The sequence below is a fragment of the Mixophyes fleayi genome, chromosome 2 (assembly GCF_038048845.1).
Source record: "Mixophyes fleayi isolate aMixFle1 chromosome 2, aMixFle1.hap1, whole genome shotgun sequence".
Lineage (NCBI taxonomy): Eukaryota > Metazoa > Chordata > Amphibia > Anura > Limnodynastidae > Mixophyes > Mixophyes fleayi.
Genome location: NC_134403.1, coordinates 278,072,530 through 278,090,167, shown reverse-complemented (window position 1 = coordinate 278,090,167; position 17,638 = coordinate 278,072,530). Strand labels below are relative to the sequence as shown.

At 41.2% G+C, this 17,638-nt stretch overlaps 2 protein-coding genes across 3 annotated transcripts in view; both read left to right on the top strand.

The window, feature by feature from the left end:
* RHOC (ras homolog family member C) overlaps positions 1–9,167 on the top strand; it is a 42,818-nt gene extending 33,651 nt beyond the window's left edge. For both annotated transcript variants that reach the window (XM_075196259.1, XM_075196258.1), the window contains exons 2-5: positions 3,507–3,664; positions 4,351–4,471; positions 4,864–4,994; positions 7,059–9,167. In XM_075196259.1, coding sequence (XP_075052360.1) covers positions 3,509–3,664; positions 4,351–4,471; positions 4,864–4,994; positions 7,059–7,232 — 582 coding nt within the window. In that variant the 5' untranslated portion in view covers positions 3,507–3,508 and the 3' untranslated portion in view covers positions 7,233–9,167. The remainder of the gene's footprint in view (positions 1–3,506; positions 3,665–4,350; positions 4,472–4,863; positions 4,995–7,058) is intronic.
* PPM1J (protein phosphatase, Mg2+/Mn2+ dependent 1J) overlaps positions 1–17,638 on the top strand; it is a 315,203-nt gene that overhangs the window by 224,545 nt on the left and 73,020 nt on the right. The window lies entirely within an intron of this gene.

The following is a 17,638-nucleotide window of genomic DNA, read 5'->3' as shown; positions in this document are numbered from 1 at the left end:
ATTACAGTCTGTTCCTGTTCTTCCTTCTTATTTTTTTTTTTTAAATACAGTGTACTCAATTCAGTAATGACAGGGGGAAAATACTTTAATTTACTCAGCTAAAATTACTGTCAATGGAAATGCCAGAAGAACAAAAACAGACTAGTATGTACCAGATGAATTGCGTCCCATTGGAAGGTGGCGAAGTAATGCTGCTTACATAAATTTCACTCTGGTTGTAAGGTAGAAGCGCTGAAGATGTAAGCATGTGGAAGAATTTTTGGGCAGCACGGTGGCTTAGTGGTTAGCACTTCTGCCTCACAGCACAGGGGTCATGAGTTCGATTTCTGACCAAGACTTCCCACACTCCCAAAAAAATTCTAGTTGGTTAATTGGCTGCTGTCACATTCTGATGTGACATTGGCTGATGACATATTCTGTGTAATAATTTGATCACCAATGCTCACGTGCAGATGACCTGAACTGTAGGCAGGATGATGATGATTAATGCATGATGAAATGTTTTAAGGGGAATTTCACCTAAATGTACAAGAAATTAGGAAATATTCTTCCTATAGTCTGAGCCCTGGGGAGTTTTACATTTAGTCATTTTTCCTGGGGCACTTAAGCTTCTGTAGTACAGATATTTTTAGAACTAACTTTTAGTGACTGGGAAGGACCAATGCCTTATTTGTGGCTTGTTGACTGTGACTTGGGATACACAGAAAATGTATGGTTATTTGATTTGTTGACCTGTAATATGTCACATACCTCCCAGTTGTCCTGGTTTAGGTGAGACAATCCTGATTGTTTGATTACCCTCCTAACCATTATGATTTTTATCTGAACTGTTGGGTGATAAGTCCTGCTCTTGCCACGGGTGCATGCGGCAGTGGGGAAGTGTTTTACAGGGGAGGCGGCTAATACTTCAGAAGCACTAGTCCTAACCCCGCGGGATGTAGCATGTTCTAACGTGATTCGGCCATGCCCCCTTAGGCCGGACCACACCACTTTTCGGCGACACATGCACTGTACTGGAGAATACAGTTAAAATATTGGAAGGGATTTCTCTGGATACAAATGCATCCAGTGGCAGAGCTGTGTCAGGACATGAACAACTCTGATCACAGATTTGACTGCAACAGATAGGCAATGTGCTTAATAACTTTTGCAGGAGGGCACATACAAAGCAACAAATTGGTGCCTTCTGAATGTTTGATTAGAAAAAACCCTACATATCTTTTAAGTGACATTTATCAAAATGAAATGTTTATTATTGCAGAACTAATAATGACTCATATAAAAATCTTGAGATCCTAACCTGTAGTTTTTAAAGTATTTCAAACCTCTTTTGACTTGAGCAACATTATATCTAGTAATAGTTCAAAGTGATTTTGCTGTTATGAAGAAATAAGACCCAGACTTTGGGCCTGGCTTATAAAATTATAAAAAAAAATTGTGTTCCAGCCACCTGTCTCTCTAAATATATACATTTATATCTATAATCTCAATCAGAATTTGTAAGGTCACCCTGACAGTATTGGATCTCTGGGGGCGCCCTAAGTGGGGCAAAACCTCCTCAAGAAATGGCACTCCCTGGACGGTGCACCCACTCTTCTGCTGCTTCTCACCTTATCAGAGAAGTGTGTCCGCTGCACCTCCATTTGAGTGTGGCGCTTGTCTGTGATATCATAGCCCAACGTCACACTCTCAGCCCATCACAGACCTGGAGAAGCAGTAGTAGCTTCACAGGTTAGAAGCTACCAGCTGCATCTCCTGCTTGTGAGCAGCTGATGCTCCATGGGGGCGCAACAAGAGCATTAAAAGTACTGGATGAGTGACATTGTGTTTTAGGCACCCCTAACCATTGGCACCTAGATTAACCATACTTGCCAACTTTGCAAAGGACTGCTTCGGAAGATCGGGAGACGTGAGCGTATTAGGGACAGGGCCCGGCAGATTGCATCATTTGGCCCCCCCTCCTAAACATCAATAACATTTTCTGACTAGCTGCCACAGGGGGCAGGGCCATGACAATGTGCTATTCACGATCTAAGCCTCTTCTCTTATTCTACGTAGGTATAGTAAGGAACCAGGAGGTTAGCGTGCTCTCCTGGGAGTCTGGGAGGACTCCAGGAACTCCCCAGCACCCTGATGAATAGACTGTGTTCCATACACACTTGCTGAAAGTGGGCATTAGGCAAGAGAAATGGTCCTGATCAAGTTTTGAAAACATTAACTTTTTTAAAAATGTTTCTTGGTGTTTTAAAAAAAAAAAAATATCATAGATTGAAAAAGTAAATACTTATTTCATTACATTGTATGGGGCCAACAAAGGATTTTGGGAAATGCAGTCTGTCTATATATTATAATATATAAATACACACACACCCGCCCCACCCCACCGACCACAGGTACAGTGCTTGAGTTTTGCCGTAGACTTGTCACAGTGCCCAATAAATACAGGGAGAGATTGGAAAGGCTGTGAGACACCATCTTCTGGCCACAAGTGGTATTGTAGAAATTAAAATTATTATTATTTTTTTTTTTTTCAATACCAGACTGAAAATGAGCACTTTGGGTAATGCTTACTGTTGGATTATGGAAATAGCAGGAGCCCAACATTATTAGAGTCCAAATTTTTAAATTTTTAATACTATGTGTTTTTGTCTTTCACGTCACACTAAGTTCTGGGGTTTGTGCGACTTTGGGTTTTACTATGTGAATTAAGTATATCTTACTGTTTCTACAATTGCTTGTCTTCTTGCAAAGAATTCCATTTAGGGAACATACACACAACATTTTTTTCCCCCAGCACACTGCTATAGCCAGCAACAGATCTGCCATTTCTACTGTAGATAAAAATGCAAAAGTCTTTGTTGCACACATTTGCAAATGTTTAAGCCACCCGCCACTCCACGGCGCTTTTGCTAATATAATAATCCATTTCCCAGACTCAAATCAACTCTGGGCAAAATTAAACTAAAAGACTTACTGGTCTAACGATGATGATCTCTCTTAGTAGTAATAGTATTTTTTATATTTATTACGATTCCTGTTAAAACAACAATATTTTATTCAGAGCGTGCATTGGCAGTGTTAAACGTTACAGAAATAAAGCTATAGTGTTTAGTATGTCTTGATGTAGAGTTAATTCCCCATGAGCGTTACTTACTGTAACATGCTGATTCAGGGATAAATGTGGCCATTATGGGAAAGATGCAGCAAATATGTTCTATAGTTTTATTTGATGTGCACCGTGAATTATACTTTGGCACTAGTGATGTATTGGGTACACAGTGTTTGCAAATATATCTCAATGTGTTTTTATTTAATTACCCATCATTTTATATAGTCTGGGAATCCTTGTACAGAAGCTGTAATAGTGTTTACACAAACTAATAAAAGAGAATTTGACATTTATATAATGACCTTTTTATTTTCTTATTACAAGCCTACAATTTACAAGAAGTTGCCCCTACATCATTTTGTATTGTAAATAAATACGATCTCCCTTCTCTTCCCAGTGATGGCAGCGATTCGGAAAAAGCTAGTGATTGTTGGAGATGGTGCCTGCGGAAAGACCTGTCTCTTGATTGTGTTTAGCAAGGATCAGTTTCCTGAGGTCTATGTGCCGACTGTTTTTGAGAACTACATTGCTGACATTGAAGTAGATGGGAAACAGGTGAGACAGGGTATACAACCCATGAACTGCTTAATCACACCAGCTCACACACATTACTAATCCACCTTTTTAATGATAGATTGTGTGTGTGTGTAATGTATGTGTGTGTAAATATATATATATATAAAATTATATCTCAGACCCAAATAATATGAGCCAGCATATGGAGAACAGGCATCATTCATGCCACCAAATAGTGACAGACCTCAGATTCATAAAATATCCCTTCTTACACTTAAATATGTTACATTGTACTGTGACACAGGTTTTCTCTGATCCAAGCAAAGCACCGAAGTGTCATTTGAACGAAACCAGCTCTGAGGACTGAGCCAGAGTCTGATCTAATTCTGACTCAACCTTTATCTGTATTAAATTGATAGTTTGTTTTTCATAAGTTGTAACATGCGCTTCTGAGACCATTTTACACAAAACAAAATCACTTTTTTTTTTTTTTACGGATGGTAAGAGAAGGAGCACTCTCCTGGGATAGTTTCTATTTTAATTGTATGGCACTTAGCTGGATCGTCCAATCCTCTTTGGTATTTGTGCCAGTTATACAATCTGTATGCACTAAATGCTGAGCGCCTCTCAAATTCCACTTTTCTCTTTTATCTCTCTGGGCTCACTCCTAATCCTATAATCCTTCCTCTCCTCCTGTGCAAACTAATTAGGTTATTTCAATGTAGGTGGAACTGGCTCTGTGGGACACGGCAGGACAGGAGGATTATGACAGACTGCGCCCACTCTCTTACCCTGATACCGATGTTATTCTCATGTGTTTCTCAATTGACAGCCCAGACAGTTTAGGTAAGAGAATATCTATATCCATGCACTTTTATTCTAACCGAGGAGGAGATGCATCTGAGGGAATGCAAAGTGTGTGGGGATCATCTTGTTCATTGGCCAAATATTATGGTCTGTGCAGTTGGAGATGAAGACAAATCCAGCAAATGTTTTTTCTGTAATAAAATACAATATCTTAGTAAGATGAGCTATGTGCTCATGGGCTGCTATGTACAAGAAATAGTCTTTCGGGTTCCAGATAGATTTGCTACATGTGCTGTAGTTAATATTAGAGGTAACAACATTTGAAAATAAATGTAAGCACATTTGTCCTAAAAATCAAAAACAAAAAAACTGTACACAGTACAAGGAGCCAGTATTACATATTTATGTATTCTGATTTAACTGTTTTACAGAGAACATTCCTGAGAAGTGGACTCCGGAGGTGAAACATTTCTGCCCTAATGTACCCATCATTCTAGTTGGCAACAAAAAAGATCTCAGAAATGATGAACACACCCGCAAGGAGCTAACAAAAATGAAACAAGTAAGTTATTAAGAATTGACTTGAAGCTGTACTGTACTATACTACCTATCGGGGAGGACCAATGAAAAGCCACCATCACAGATATTATTGCTGGTATTGGTCCACCTATGTTCTGCAGCCATTGTAAAGTGGTGCAAAAAATGTGTACTTCTTTAGGTGGTGATGCAGCTTAAAAGGTAAAATGTGTGCGACTGACTGGACACTGGTTCCTCGACTCCTTTGTTAGAGGAGAAAACTGTGACTATATTAATGTTTTTAATTCCTTGTTCTTCCGGCTCTTCAACCTGTGAAGATGGCAATTTTATGTCTCGAACTGTGTGCCTACTTGGGCAGACTTTTCATTGGACAAAGTATGTTGATACCAATGTGCGGCATCAGAAACAGACTTATGCTTGCACAAAACAATAAAATAGATAATGATTCGCAATTGCAATGTTTGTATCTTCTGTGTGTCAACTGTTTTTTTCCAGAAGAGAACTGTAATTGGTCCATTGGGGTTTAGGTCAAACCTTCATCTCTGTTGAGTGCACTTCTTAACCTGCTTTCTGATTTATGTCAATGTAACTAACCGTGATGATGTGCCTTCATTGCGGCATAAGGGTGCTCATTAAAACCATATACCGATCATGTGGATTAATCTAGAATGTAGCTAAATCCTCTCAATGATTGTCAAATACATTCTAGATCAATGTTTCTTAACTCCAGTCTTCACACCTCCCCAAAAGTTCCTGTTTTCAGGATTTCTTCAATCATGCACAGGTAAGGTTAATCTATTTGGCTGGGTCAGTAATAATCGCACCTGTTTCCGTGGGCTGGAAACCTAAAAACATGAGCCCTTGGGGAGGTGTGAGGACTGGAGTTAAGAAACACTGTTCTAGATAATATTGGTTTTTAGCACATCTCCCATGAGAATGGCAACAGATGCATTACATACTGACACCAGACAACCATTTGCCAGTATCAATCGAGACAGCAAGGGTTGGATGGATGCTACTGTGTGCAGTAAGCCATAGACCAATCACTCAGACTTGCATTAGGTGAATGAAGGCTACACTCTGCTTAGTTACTGCACGTTTGCATTTTTTAGCAGATGCAAGTCATCTTTCTCCATTTTTGGAAGCAACTTCAAGCAGATATAGGGTAGGAATGTGTGTACCTGTAAAAGTCATGACTGTAAAAGGGACCTTATATCCTTTATTTTCTTTTCCACATATGCATTTTTTATTACATTGATATTTGTGTACATTTAAATGTGTTCTCATATAAAGGGTGCCTGAATGGTACAAAATGCATCCAACCGCAAGTAATTACCAATACCCAACACAACCTACAGGAGCATGTAATCATGTCTGGTGACGCAGGTAGCCTTTCTCCTGCTAGAAGATATAAAGCGGGTGGGCCACTAAATCGCAACCACCCCAAAAACATTCTAGGACCACCGCTGGGAGTAGTGCCAAGTAGTTTAATGTGGAGAGGAATGTCAGCGTTAGTGTGGGAAAAGCCACAGGTACTTTTTAAAAGCACTTTATTATATATTATGCATCGTGTTTAAAATCGCAGAATAAAAACATTTGCAAAAATCCAAGCATTCTGTATAATAGATACAATACCTATATATGCTTGATGTTTTCCGATTAGTCTATGTTTAATACTGAAAACAGTTCTCTACGATTTATATTATCTTATGTTTGAGTGTATGATTCAGCAAAATGTCCCTGGAAACTACTGAAATGCCTTAAAATCTGCACTGAATAAAAAGGGTACTTATTACCTACATACAGTGAAGGTAATAAATACCTACCACCTACACATGTCACTACTTCCTAGTCCCTTTTGTGACTAGGAAGTAGTGACATCACCGAAAATTATATATATAATATATATATATATATATATATATATATATATATATATATATATATATATATATATATATATATATATATATATATATATATATATATATATATATACACACACACATTTTCATATTCTTTTGTACAGTATGCTGTTTGAATAAAGGGGTGGCTCAAATTATTTTCATCATTTATTTTTGTTCTGCAGGAGCCTGTTAAGCCAGAAGATGGGAGAGAGATGGCAAACAGAATTAACGCGTTTGGTTATCTTGAATGCTCCGCCAAGACAAAGGATGGTGTGCGGGAAGTGTTTGAAATGGCAACACGAGCAGCCTTGCAAGTCCGAAAACACAGGAAGAAGCAGCGTTGCTCCATCCTATAAGAAAAGCCCTAGAGCCTTTTGGGAAGACCAAAAGAACAAATTTAGTAGCTACTTTTGCTGCTGCACCACCTGCTATAAGATGCCAGAGACTTCAGTAGCAAAGAGCTATATGCACCGTTTGTACTGTAAATGTTTGTATTCATGTTTTTTTGTTTCATTGTTTCCCCACCTAAACCTCTGTGTAGAGTTAGGCGAGTTTGGGAGTTGCAGAAACGTCTTCAGGAAGCATTGAATGTACATGCAGTAACCTCCCTTCTCTGCCTCTAATACATACCCCTAATATACCTTGTTTTAGAAGTTAAAAGCACATGTGGGATTCTGGGAGACTTTTTTTTTTTTTGTGACATATATTATTATTATATCTTATTATATTTTTTGACCCTGCTTGAAAATCCCCTTCCAATATAACTTACTGAGGCTTTTTGTTCTGCTGGGCTGCCTAGCAGCGAGGGAGCTACATTTTGAAATGAAATAAAACTTTTCTTAAGCGTTTGAACACCATTTGAGTTCATGGTAATCTTGCACAGCACAATATGATCTACAAGCAAGTTGCACTATTGTTACCCACGTCATGGCTTCTATACAGCATGTTGCTCTAACAGTCATCTTCTATAAAAGCCTCAAGTGGTATTGGCATAATAAAATGACGGTGTTTGCCATCTAGATGATGATTATTGCTATTTAGCCTGTTGCCGCTTGTAGTACAAACAAGAAGCTGCATTTCTACAACTATTTATCAGTTCTTAAAATTCATGAAACTCTTCAGACCAGTAACAGTCTTGCTGCTAAAGAGTTTACATGCCCTACACTGTAAATTACCCCTCTCTCTGTTCTTGAAAATCCTATTAAAAAAAAAGTGTCATGTTGACTATGATCTGCTTGTGCTATTAATAAGTCAGTTTTTCACAAAGAGCAATTGTTAAAGCATGCCCACATACCAAGCATGTGACATCTGTAAGTGGTACAAGGAGAATAGTCCTGTAAAAACAGAAATGAAACAGGATATTTTGTTACATGAAGTATGCTGGAATGTTCCCTATTTGGTAACTCTGCCACTGAAGCGTTCATGTAGGCGTGCACAAATTTGGCCAAGCCCTTTGCACTTTTCTGCTTCTCAATCTTTGAGGACTTGTGCCAAAATCACACAGTCTCTATGGGCCTACCTTTCCTATACAATAGCATATATATGCCCCTAGTCAGCCATTGAATAAAGGTTGAGTGACGGCCAATTTTGGCTCCCGGGTAGATAAGTGGCAGGTAGGGCCATGCCACTGCACAAGGGCATTGTTTTATATTTATGTAATTGTACAAAAGTATATGATAAAAAAAATGTGTATTTGAGGTTGTGTGAATTATGTTGGAACTTGTGGTATTGTACAAGCCCCATAGCCGTTATATATAGGCACAACGTCACCCATGTATTTTGTGTCTGCGGTGTTAATGTACACCAGAATTTTATTCTCTATCATATAAGAGGGGATAACATTCATTTCTACACGCTGTCCTGTATTCCATTTTGTTTCTTGCTCCCCTAAACAAAGCCTCCTCCCCACACTATTGCTAAATAATGCACACATAATACACCAGCATTTTTGATAGATGTAATAAGCGATTTGCAGAACCCACCTGTCTGTGCTTTGTCTACTGAAACTGTTTTTCCATGCGTTGTACAGCAAAACATCAGCTTTCTTCTCTTGAGACGTTCAGCTTGTGTCCTACACTTTTGCCTTTTAAAATTCCTTTATAAAATAAAGCTTATAATTGTAAGATACCTTTTTTTTTTTTTTTTTTTTTTTTTTTTTGACTGTCTGTTTTGTATTCTGTTCTTTGCCTGACTGCCTGTAAAAGTTGGAATTTGACACACGTGACTTTTCGAATGTAAAAAGAAAAATAAACATATGTACAATGAGCAAATAAATGTAAACTGGTATTTTAGTCGTTGTCTGTTCTTGGCAAAAGAGTGTTTTTAAAGTTTGCTTTTAGTTCAAAAAATAAAAATATAGCATATATAATGTACAATATAGGAAGGATGAGATTGATTTAAGCAACATTTCTCGCCACAGCTGTTGAGAAGTCCCAGCATGCTTTTCAATAGTTGGTGCGGCACAGGTGGCCTGTCTCCAACATACAAAATAGTTTGTTATTTTATTATCTAATACTCCTTGCTTTATGTTTACTGGCTGTACACCCCCTTGAGGACTTTAAATGTTTAAAATTTACCAACACTAGATAAGAGGCAGCCGTGCAAAGAAAAATTGATGTAACTCATAGCAACTAATTGGATTCTAGCTGTCATTTTCATACTATAGTGTAGAAGATTAAAACAAACATCTGATTGGTTGAGGGTTACATCACATTTTACCACTCCACCAGTTTTCATAAATTTTCCAAGTTTTGTTTTAAGGCTCTTCCTGCTGGAACACTTTCATTGACAGGCGATAGATCATTTAAAACTTATCTATAAATACTTTTTTTCACATTTATGTAAATGTTATACATCTATAAAAACCTTTTGCACACATATGTAAGCAAATTAAATGGAGATAGTAACATCATACTTTCCCACTCTCCGGTTAGGTCTCCCGGACTCCCGGAGATCAGGCAAGTCTCCCACATAATGCCTATCATGTGTCAATGTCATTTCTCTGACATCCTTGGCGGACACCGGGACCTTGGGGGTATAGAGTAGGGACAGGCGAACACTGGCACTTTAACTTTAGATAAACAAAGCTCTGGCTCCACCCCCTCTATACCCCACCTCCTGCTAGAGGCCAGTGTATGTTTAACCAAGCCCTACACGGCGATCTAGCGCCATTTGAGAGAGGGATGCAGAAGGGGTAGGATAGTGTAGAGCAGTTGGGCAGACAAACTTAGACAATTGAAAGAGAAGGATGGTAGCAGTGTTAAAGAAAGCTTCATTGAGAATTGTCATTGCTGAAATTCAGGCTTTTCTTCTGAATTTGCACCAAAAAGTGTAGGGTGTTTTCCAAATAGATTCACAGCAGTACACAGAAGAACAGGAGCAACAAGCAGCTGCTGCCACCAGTCCTGATGTAAAAGTATATAGTCTTTTTAGGTCAGGGAAAAAAACATTAAAAAACAAAACAAAACACCTTTTACCGTAGTGAAGAAAAAAGAGCTGTAATCCAGCAAGATATCTGCCGGAAAAAAAAAAGGCCAACGTGCCATTCTACATACACAATGGCAAAGAAAGAATGAGGCCTTCGCCTTTCTCTGAGTGCAAGATATAAAATTGTTACTGAGGCATCTTCTTGTAAGGTCATTCGTGACCAAGCAAGACCAAGTAATTCGGACTCCAAAAGTGGTGCACAAATACTTTTACGTGTAAAAGCAGAACTGGAAGAAAACAGTAAGGCATTAGAGGAAAATGTATGTTCAGATTCAGAAATGACACCAATCCCTGAGGAGAGTCTATCCACGAGTGCTATGTGTAATTGTGACCATTCTGATAGTGTACCCATAAAGAAGGCCCCTTTCAGCATTTCTGCAGATGTGTGCCTGAACAGCCCGAGTGTAGTCGGTGATACACCAATTGAGAATGCCACTTTGGAATTGGAGCAGGATGAGGGGGATATTTGTGTAGCTGACGAGTGCGCTAATGTGGATGTTGAGGCTGAGGATGATGACAACATCTTGCTACAGTAGAGTTAACAGCACTGTTACCTTAGGTGCTTTAGGCCATTGTTTCCTTGTTTTGTGGGGGCCCAAACAAACCAAGCACTTCAGCCACAAGGAGTGGCACTTTTGTGGCTAAAGTGCTTGATTTGTTAAAGTGTGCATGTTATTTTTAAGATCCAACATTAGGGTGGGAGGGAGGGTCCAAGGACAATTCCATCTTGCACCACTTTTCTTTTCTACCACTGCTGTGTGACATTGTGTCCTAGTTGTGCTATGAACTGCCGTGTGTTTCAGTCATTGCTCTGTCGCTTAGCATCCAGCCAGGTCGCTGCAGTCTTTGTTTGAAAGTGTTTGAAAATAATATTGTGACCTGTGAGGTGGTCAAAATTGACTGAAAATGACTCGAAATTAGTGTTAGTGAGGTTAATAACAATGTAGGATCAAAAAAGAGCAAAATTATGTAATTTTATCATTTTTTCTAAAAAAAAAAATACAGATCCAAAACCAAAACACACTAGGGTGGTTTTGGCAAAACAAAACATGAAGCTAATCCAGATCCAAAACCACTTCACAGAGGTCAGTGAGCATCTCTACTCCCAACATCCAGGCAAATTCAAAACAAAATAAGCCCAGTCTCTGATCCACAGAACACCCATCCCAAGCTGCCCAACCACACCTACTACTTGGCCAACTGCCGGCCCTAACAGGGGTTAGACTGAGTGGCCCGGGGGGCCGATGCCCCCCTGCCCAGCCTGCCCCTGCTGTAAAGTCCAGGAAATTCATGTCTATAAAAGAACAGTATTGAAAATCTGTGGATTGCACAAGCCTGCATCAAGCAGATACATGTAGACAGGTATTGCCTACCACAATAGTTTATTATCTGTTTTGTGTGTTTCTAGACAAGTAGATGTGAAAAGATATTCAGCTATTATGCAGTAGCTGACTGAGGGGCCTATTTACCAAGGAGCAATCGGCCATAAAAATGGAGAAAACAGCAGTTTTCTTTCTAAAATGACCATTGTATAATTTATGAAGGCTTCAAACCAGGGTAAATCATAATTTCTGCTGCCATAACTCATTTAACATTGCTTAATGAAGAACCCATATATCAATATGGAGGCTGCAAAGGTATCAAGTTTATTAAGCTGTGAAAAGCAAATAACGCCATGTCAGGATGGGTGGCATTACCTGTTATCTTTAATGGGATCCAACTGAAGCCTCTCTGGTTTCACTGGATCCCTCCCAGGTGAAAGAGCTATGCCATGCCCAACCAACCAACCCTAACATTAAATTAATGCATACACATTTAATAAATAAACCTATTTTACGCCCCCCAAACAGACCTGATGATATATTAATAGCATTTACATTTAAAAAATAAATATATATATATATATTTCCCACAACCATCCTGACATTGAAAAATTCACATTTATTAAATAGCCCTCTGCCCCGCCTTCAATTAATAGCCCCCAAAGCACCCAAACATTAAAGGTCTCATCACCCTACCTTAAATTCACAGGACCACTATTAAATGTGATAGTTCCACCACCAATCCACAAATAAATTAATATCACTCACCATCAGGGCCGGACTGGGACTAAAAATCAGCCCTGGCATTTAAAGCACACAGGCCCACGTGTTGTGGGCTCCATGCACTATATTGTTGCACACTGATGCTGGCGCAGTACAACATGATGTAGTATGAGTGAGTGTGTGTGTGTGTGGGGGGGGTTATTTATTTCTCCTAATGACCCTCAACATTACATTATTAGCACCCCAATTACATCAATAAACACCATGACAATACATTATTAGTACCCAAATTACAGCAATAAATAACCCCCCACACACACTCATACTACATCAATCACCCCCACATTACAGCAACCGGCATAACCCCCCACATTACAGCATCACCCCCCACATTACAGCGTCCAGCGTCACCCCCCACATTATAGCAATACCCTCTCCTACTTATTAGCAATACTAAGCACCAAACACACTACAACATTGCCACCAGCACGCCACCCCATACTACAGCAATACCACCAATTATACAGACGCCACTGTAGGAAACAATGTTTTGCTTTTTTCAAATCTCCCACAAAATAGCAACAACGAACAGAGTACTTACACACACATATAGGTAACAGGTTCCCTATTCCCTCAATTAAATAGTAATGGCAGAATTTTCATGAATCATTCCACATGAAATAAAACTAACATATATCTAAAAAAAACATAACTATTGAATGATCAATTGAACCCACACGGCCGCATTAAAAGTATTTCCATCTACAGCAAAATGTCACAGAAAAATATTTTTGTTTTACTACAGTAATTGGATATGCGTCTTTTCTCTTTATTTTAAATAACACAGGTTATAAATTAAGGGGGATAGAGGAGGTGGGTGAGAAATAATTGGATGTGATCCATCAGTTTGATTAGATAGGAAACATCTAGATTATTTACCTGGAGGCGTCTACCCCCTTGACTTACAGGCAGGGCTGACAAGAGGAATTTTGGGCCCCGATACAGCAACTTCTTTGGGCCCCCGTCATATTCAACAATGAGAGACTTGCCTTTGGCAGAAGTTCATATGATGCCACACCGTAGTGTGCCCAGTTCATATTATGCCACATCGTAGTGCCCCACGGTCATATTATGCCACATAGTATTACCCTCAATACATATTCGGTCATGCAGAAGTGCCCACAAATCATATTATGGCATAGTAGTGCCCCCAAATCATTAGTAAAGCTCAGATAAAAACTCATTCACAAATAAAAATTGGTACAGCATATCAGATACTGAGTGTGAGTCTCCCAAGAGCAGCTTAATACATAATTTACAATGCAAACAAAAATAGATATATTGACACAATTACAGATAAAATTTATGACAAGCAATGTTTTTTCCTCTTAATTAAAAATCTCTGTACAGATAAATATGCAAAAAACTTTACAGCGCAATAATGAGCAATACATAGTGTTAAACATTATTGGATACGCTGTAGTGTCCCCAGTTCAAGAAAGGATGGTTAAAAACATATTGCACACGAGAAAATATATGAACTTACCTGATTATGGCATCCTGTGTTCTGTTCCTAGTAAGCGCGCTGGGCGAGGAGGGATCAGCAGCTGTCAGCTCACACAGGCAGTCGGGAGCAGGAATAGAGGGCAGTGGTCGAAGCAGAAATTTAGGAGTGGGGGTATAGAAAATATAGGTGAATGGAGTATGAAGGCTTGTTTTTTTTTGTTTTTTTAACGCTTGTCCCCTCTGTGCATTTCCATTCTTCATTACTACTTGTGTTTTATGATGGCTGCATCCCTGACATTCCCATTCTTAAGATGTCTCTCCCTTTACACTTTCTTTTACCTATGCCCCTGCACCATCTTTTCCTTTGTCCCTCTCACTTAACCCCCTGCACCACCTTCTCCGCTGGCTCTCACACATCTTCCTGTACCACCTACTCCCCTGGCTCTCTCACACGTCTTCCTGCACCCTCTACCCCCCGGCTCTCTCACTCCTCTTCCTGCACCCCCTACCACCCTGGCTCTCTCACCCCCTCTCCCAGAACCCCCTTCCCCTTTGGCTCTCTCACCCCCTCTCCCAGCACCCCCTGGCTCTCACCCCCTTTCCCAGCACCCCCTTTGGCTCTCTCACCTCCTTTCCCAGCACCCCCTTCGGCTCTCTCACCCCCTCTCCCAGCACCCCCTGGCTCTCACCGCCTTTCCCTGCACCCCCTTCCGCTTTCTCATCCCCTTTCCCAGCACTCCCTTCCGCTCTCTCACCCCCTCTCCTAGCACCCCCTGGCTCTAACCCCCTTTGGCTCTCTCACCTCCTTTCCCAGCACCCCCTTTGGCTCTCTCACCCCCTCTCCCAGCACCCCCTGGCTCTCATCCCCTTTCCCAGCACCCCCTTCGGCTCTCTCACCCCCTCTCCCAGCACCATCTTCGGCTCTCTCACCCCCTCTCCCAGCACCCCCTGGCTCTCACCCCCTTTCCCAGCACCCCCTTCCGCTCTCTCACCCCCTTTTCCAGCACCCCCTTCCGCTCTCTCACCCCCTTTCCCAGCACCCCCTTTGGCTCTCTCACCCCCTCTCCCAGCACCCCCTGGCTCTCACCCCCTTTCCCAGCACCCCCTTCGGCTCTCTCACCCCCTTTCCCAGCACCCCCTTCGGCTCTCTCACCCCCTCTCTCAGCACCCCCTGGCTCTCACCCACTCTCCTAGCACCCCTTGGCTCTCACCCCCTTTCCCAGCACCCCCTGGCTCTCACCCCCGTGACCCCCCCGAAAATTGCGGCACCCCCGCGACCACCCCCCGAAAATCGCGGCACCCCCGCGATCCCCCCTCCGAAAATCGCGGGCACCACCCGAAAATCGCGGCACCCCCGCGAGCCCCCCCTCCGAAAATCGCGGGCACCCCCCGAAAATCGCGACACCCCCCCCCCTCTTCAGTAAAAAAAAAAAGCAAATTAGAAAAAAAAACAGGAAACCCACCAGTGTAACTGGCTGCACAGCATAACGGGGAAGGGAGCTGGGGAGCGCGCAGCAGAGGTGGCTGGTTCCTGGAACCACCAGCCACCAAGAAGACAGGGGGAGTTGGGCCGGCCCATATAGCCATCGGCCCTTCTGGCATTTGCCAGAAGTGCCAGATGGCCAGTCCGGCCCTGCTCACCATTAAATAAGTAGCCCCATATCTACACTCAATCATTGAATTAATAGCCCACGTTTCACCCACATTACATTAATGTCTGCCTCTCTTGCACCCTGCACAGATGGGACAGCACGCAAGTCAGATGATGCTCGTCCCATGTGATATGTCAGTAAGGGAGATAGGAGAAGACATAGGGGTATGGAGGGAGAAACGGATCATGTAATCCATGGCCGAATGAAGAAGGTGGCTGGTCCTGGAGGAGGGGACAGCCACCAGGAAACATACAGTGCCCCACTGATGGAAGGACCTGGTCCAGGTGGCCTACTGACAGAGAGTGGCATTCCTGCCCCCTCACCCCATTAATCCAGCTCTGAACAGCAGTAGCAACAAGTAGGCCCAGTGGCACTGAGTGTCCAACAGTCCCTTCTATATGCAATTAAATCAGATCTTGCCACTGGTAGTAGATATAAGGCTAACCTAAATGTAGACGCTAAAAAAAAATCAAATATGATTGTAGAACATTAGTAATGAAAATAGGTAGACTATATATGGTTCTAATCTGCCATCAAATTATAGGGGGCCTATATAAGGCCAGTGTGATGCATTTCTTCCACATTTTCCTCTGGACGACCACTGACATATAATCAAAGGCTGTGTATTACTGAACTGAATAATATGCATTAAGTCACTAGAGTGTTTATAATTATCTAAACAAAAATGTATTCACTTTCACTCCTCTGCAGCAAGTTGCCATATGAGGAGGAAGATGTACAGACTTAGCAGACTTTTTTTTGCAAAAAAGTTCTGTATTTGTTTATTCATTCATAGGGGCAGGGGCAGGGCCAGTGATAGCACAACAACTCAAATGCCTGTATTCTCAACCTTGTGACCTGTATCAGATCCCATTAGGATACTGTGTTAAAGATGTGTTATGAGCTTTATGGACATGTAATGGTGTGAGGATATACTTTACTTTTATAAAGAGCTGTAGTGGAATGTCACATAACATTTAACAATGTATTTTACCTTCATGGTTCATATCTGAAAATGTCCATTTTGGGGGTTTAGAGGTTTAATAGCATGGTGGAAAGACCATTGATGTGCTAAAACCTAAAACTTTTAGTGGTCATGTGGTCTAATATAGTTTGACTACTGTATACGTTGATATGGAATTAGTTATGAGTTACAGCACATAATTGTTGTTTACGCCTTGCTTTTAAATAAGCACTGTGGTGGCACCCAAGGGAACGTTATACTAGCTGAAGAGACATTGCCGCCCAAAAATGGTGAAATTTTGTGAATAGGTCTTTGGGCCTGATTCATTAAGGTACACAGACAAGAAAACTATTAATGTTATGAATGTGTATTGTACATAAAATGCATTTTTACAGTTGCTCCTATTTGCGCACACGGTTTAGCATGAATATGCAACCATCATTACTAATGATTGGCACTTGCACCAGCTACAGATTGGGTGTAAGTCATACAAAAGAAAAACTCATCGAGATGCCCAAAGCTTGAATCTGACATTGCTACATGTGCTTAAAACTTGTCACGCCCGTACTGTACATTAAAAACGTGCATACACCCCTTCCCCTTTCACCCATGGAATTGTAGGCTGCAGTAAGGGTCCTTTGCGCCCGAAGATGAATTGGACATTGCTGAGGTCACTGATGTATGGTCTGGTTCTGGGCATGCTCAGAGCGATTTTACACAAAACCCAGCTTTACGCATCAACATTTATGTTCCTTCATGGTTCAGGACCACTGTGTCTTGTCCCGCATCGCCCACCCCCACAGTCGCACTTCACCTCCTTCCAGGAAAAGAAAAATGTAGGAAAGTATGAAGGAATAGGAAATTGGAACCGAAATTACACAATGAAAACGAGTGTGAGTGATAAGTAGAGGGATACACCAAACACTAAGAGAGGCAAACAATAGGCACAACAGAAGGGGAGACAGGAGAAAAGGTGGATCGACAGAGCTGAAAGTGAAGAGGTAATACAGACATGTTTGAGGTTTTTCCCAGAAAGGCAGTCAGCATTAGCAAAGTACCTTTTGTATGCTACATGGTGGCATCCGAAACCCCTCAGTTTTGAATATCAA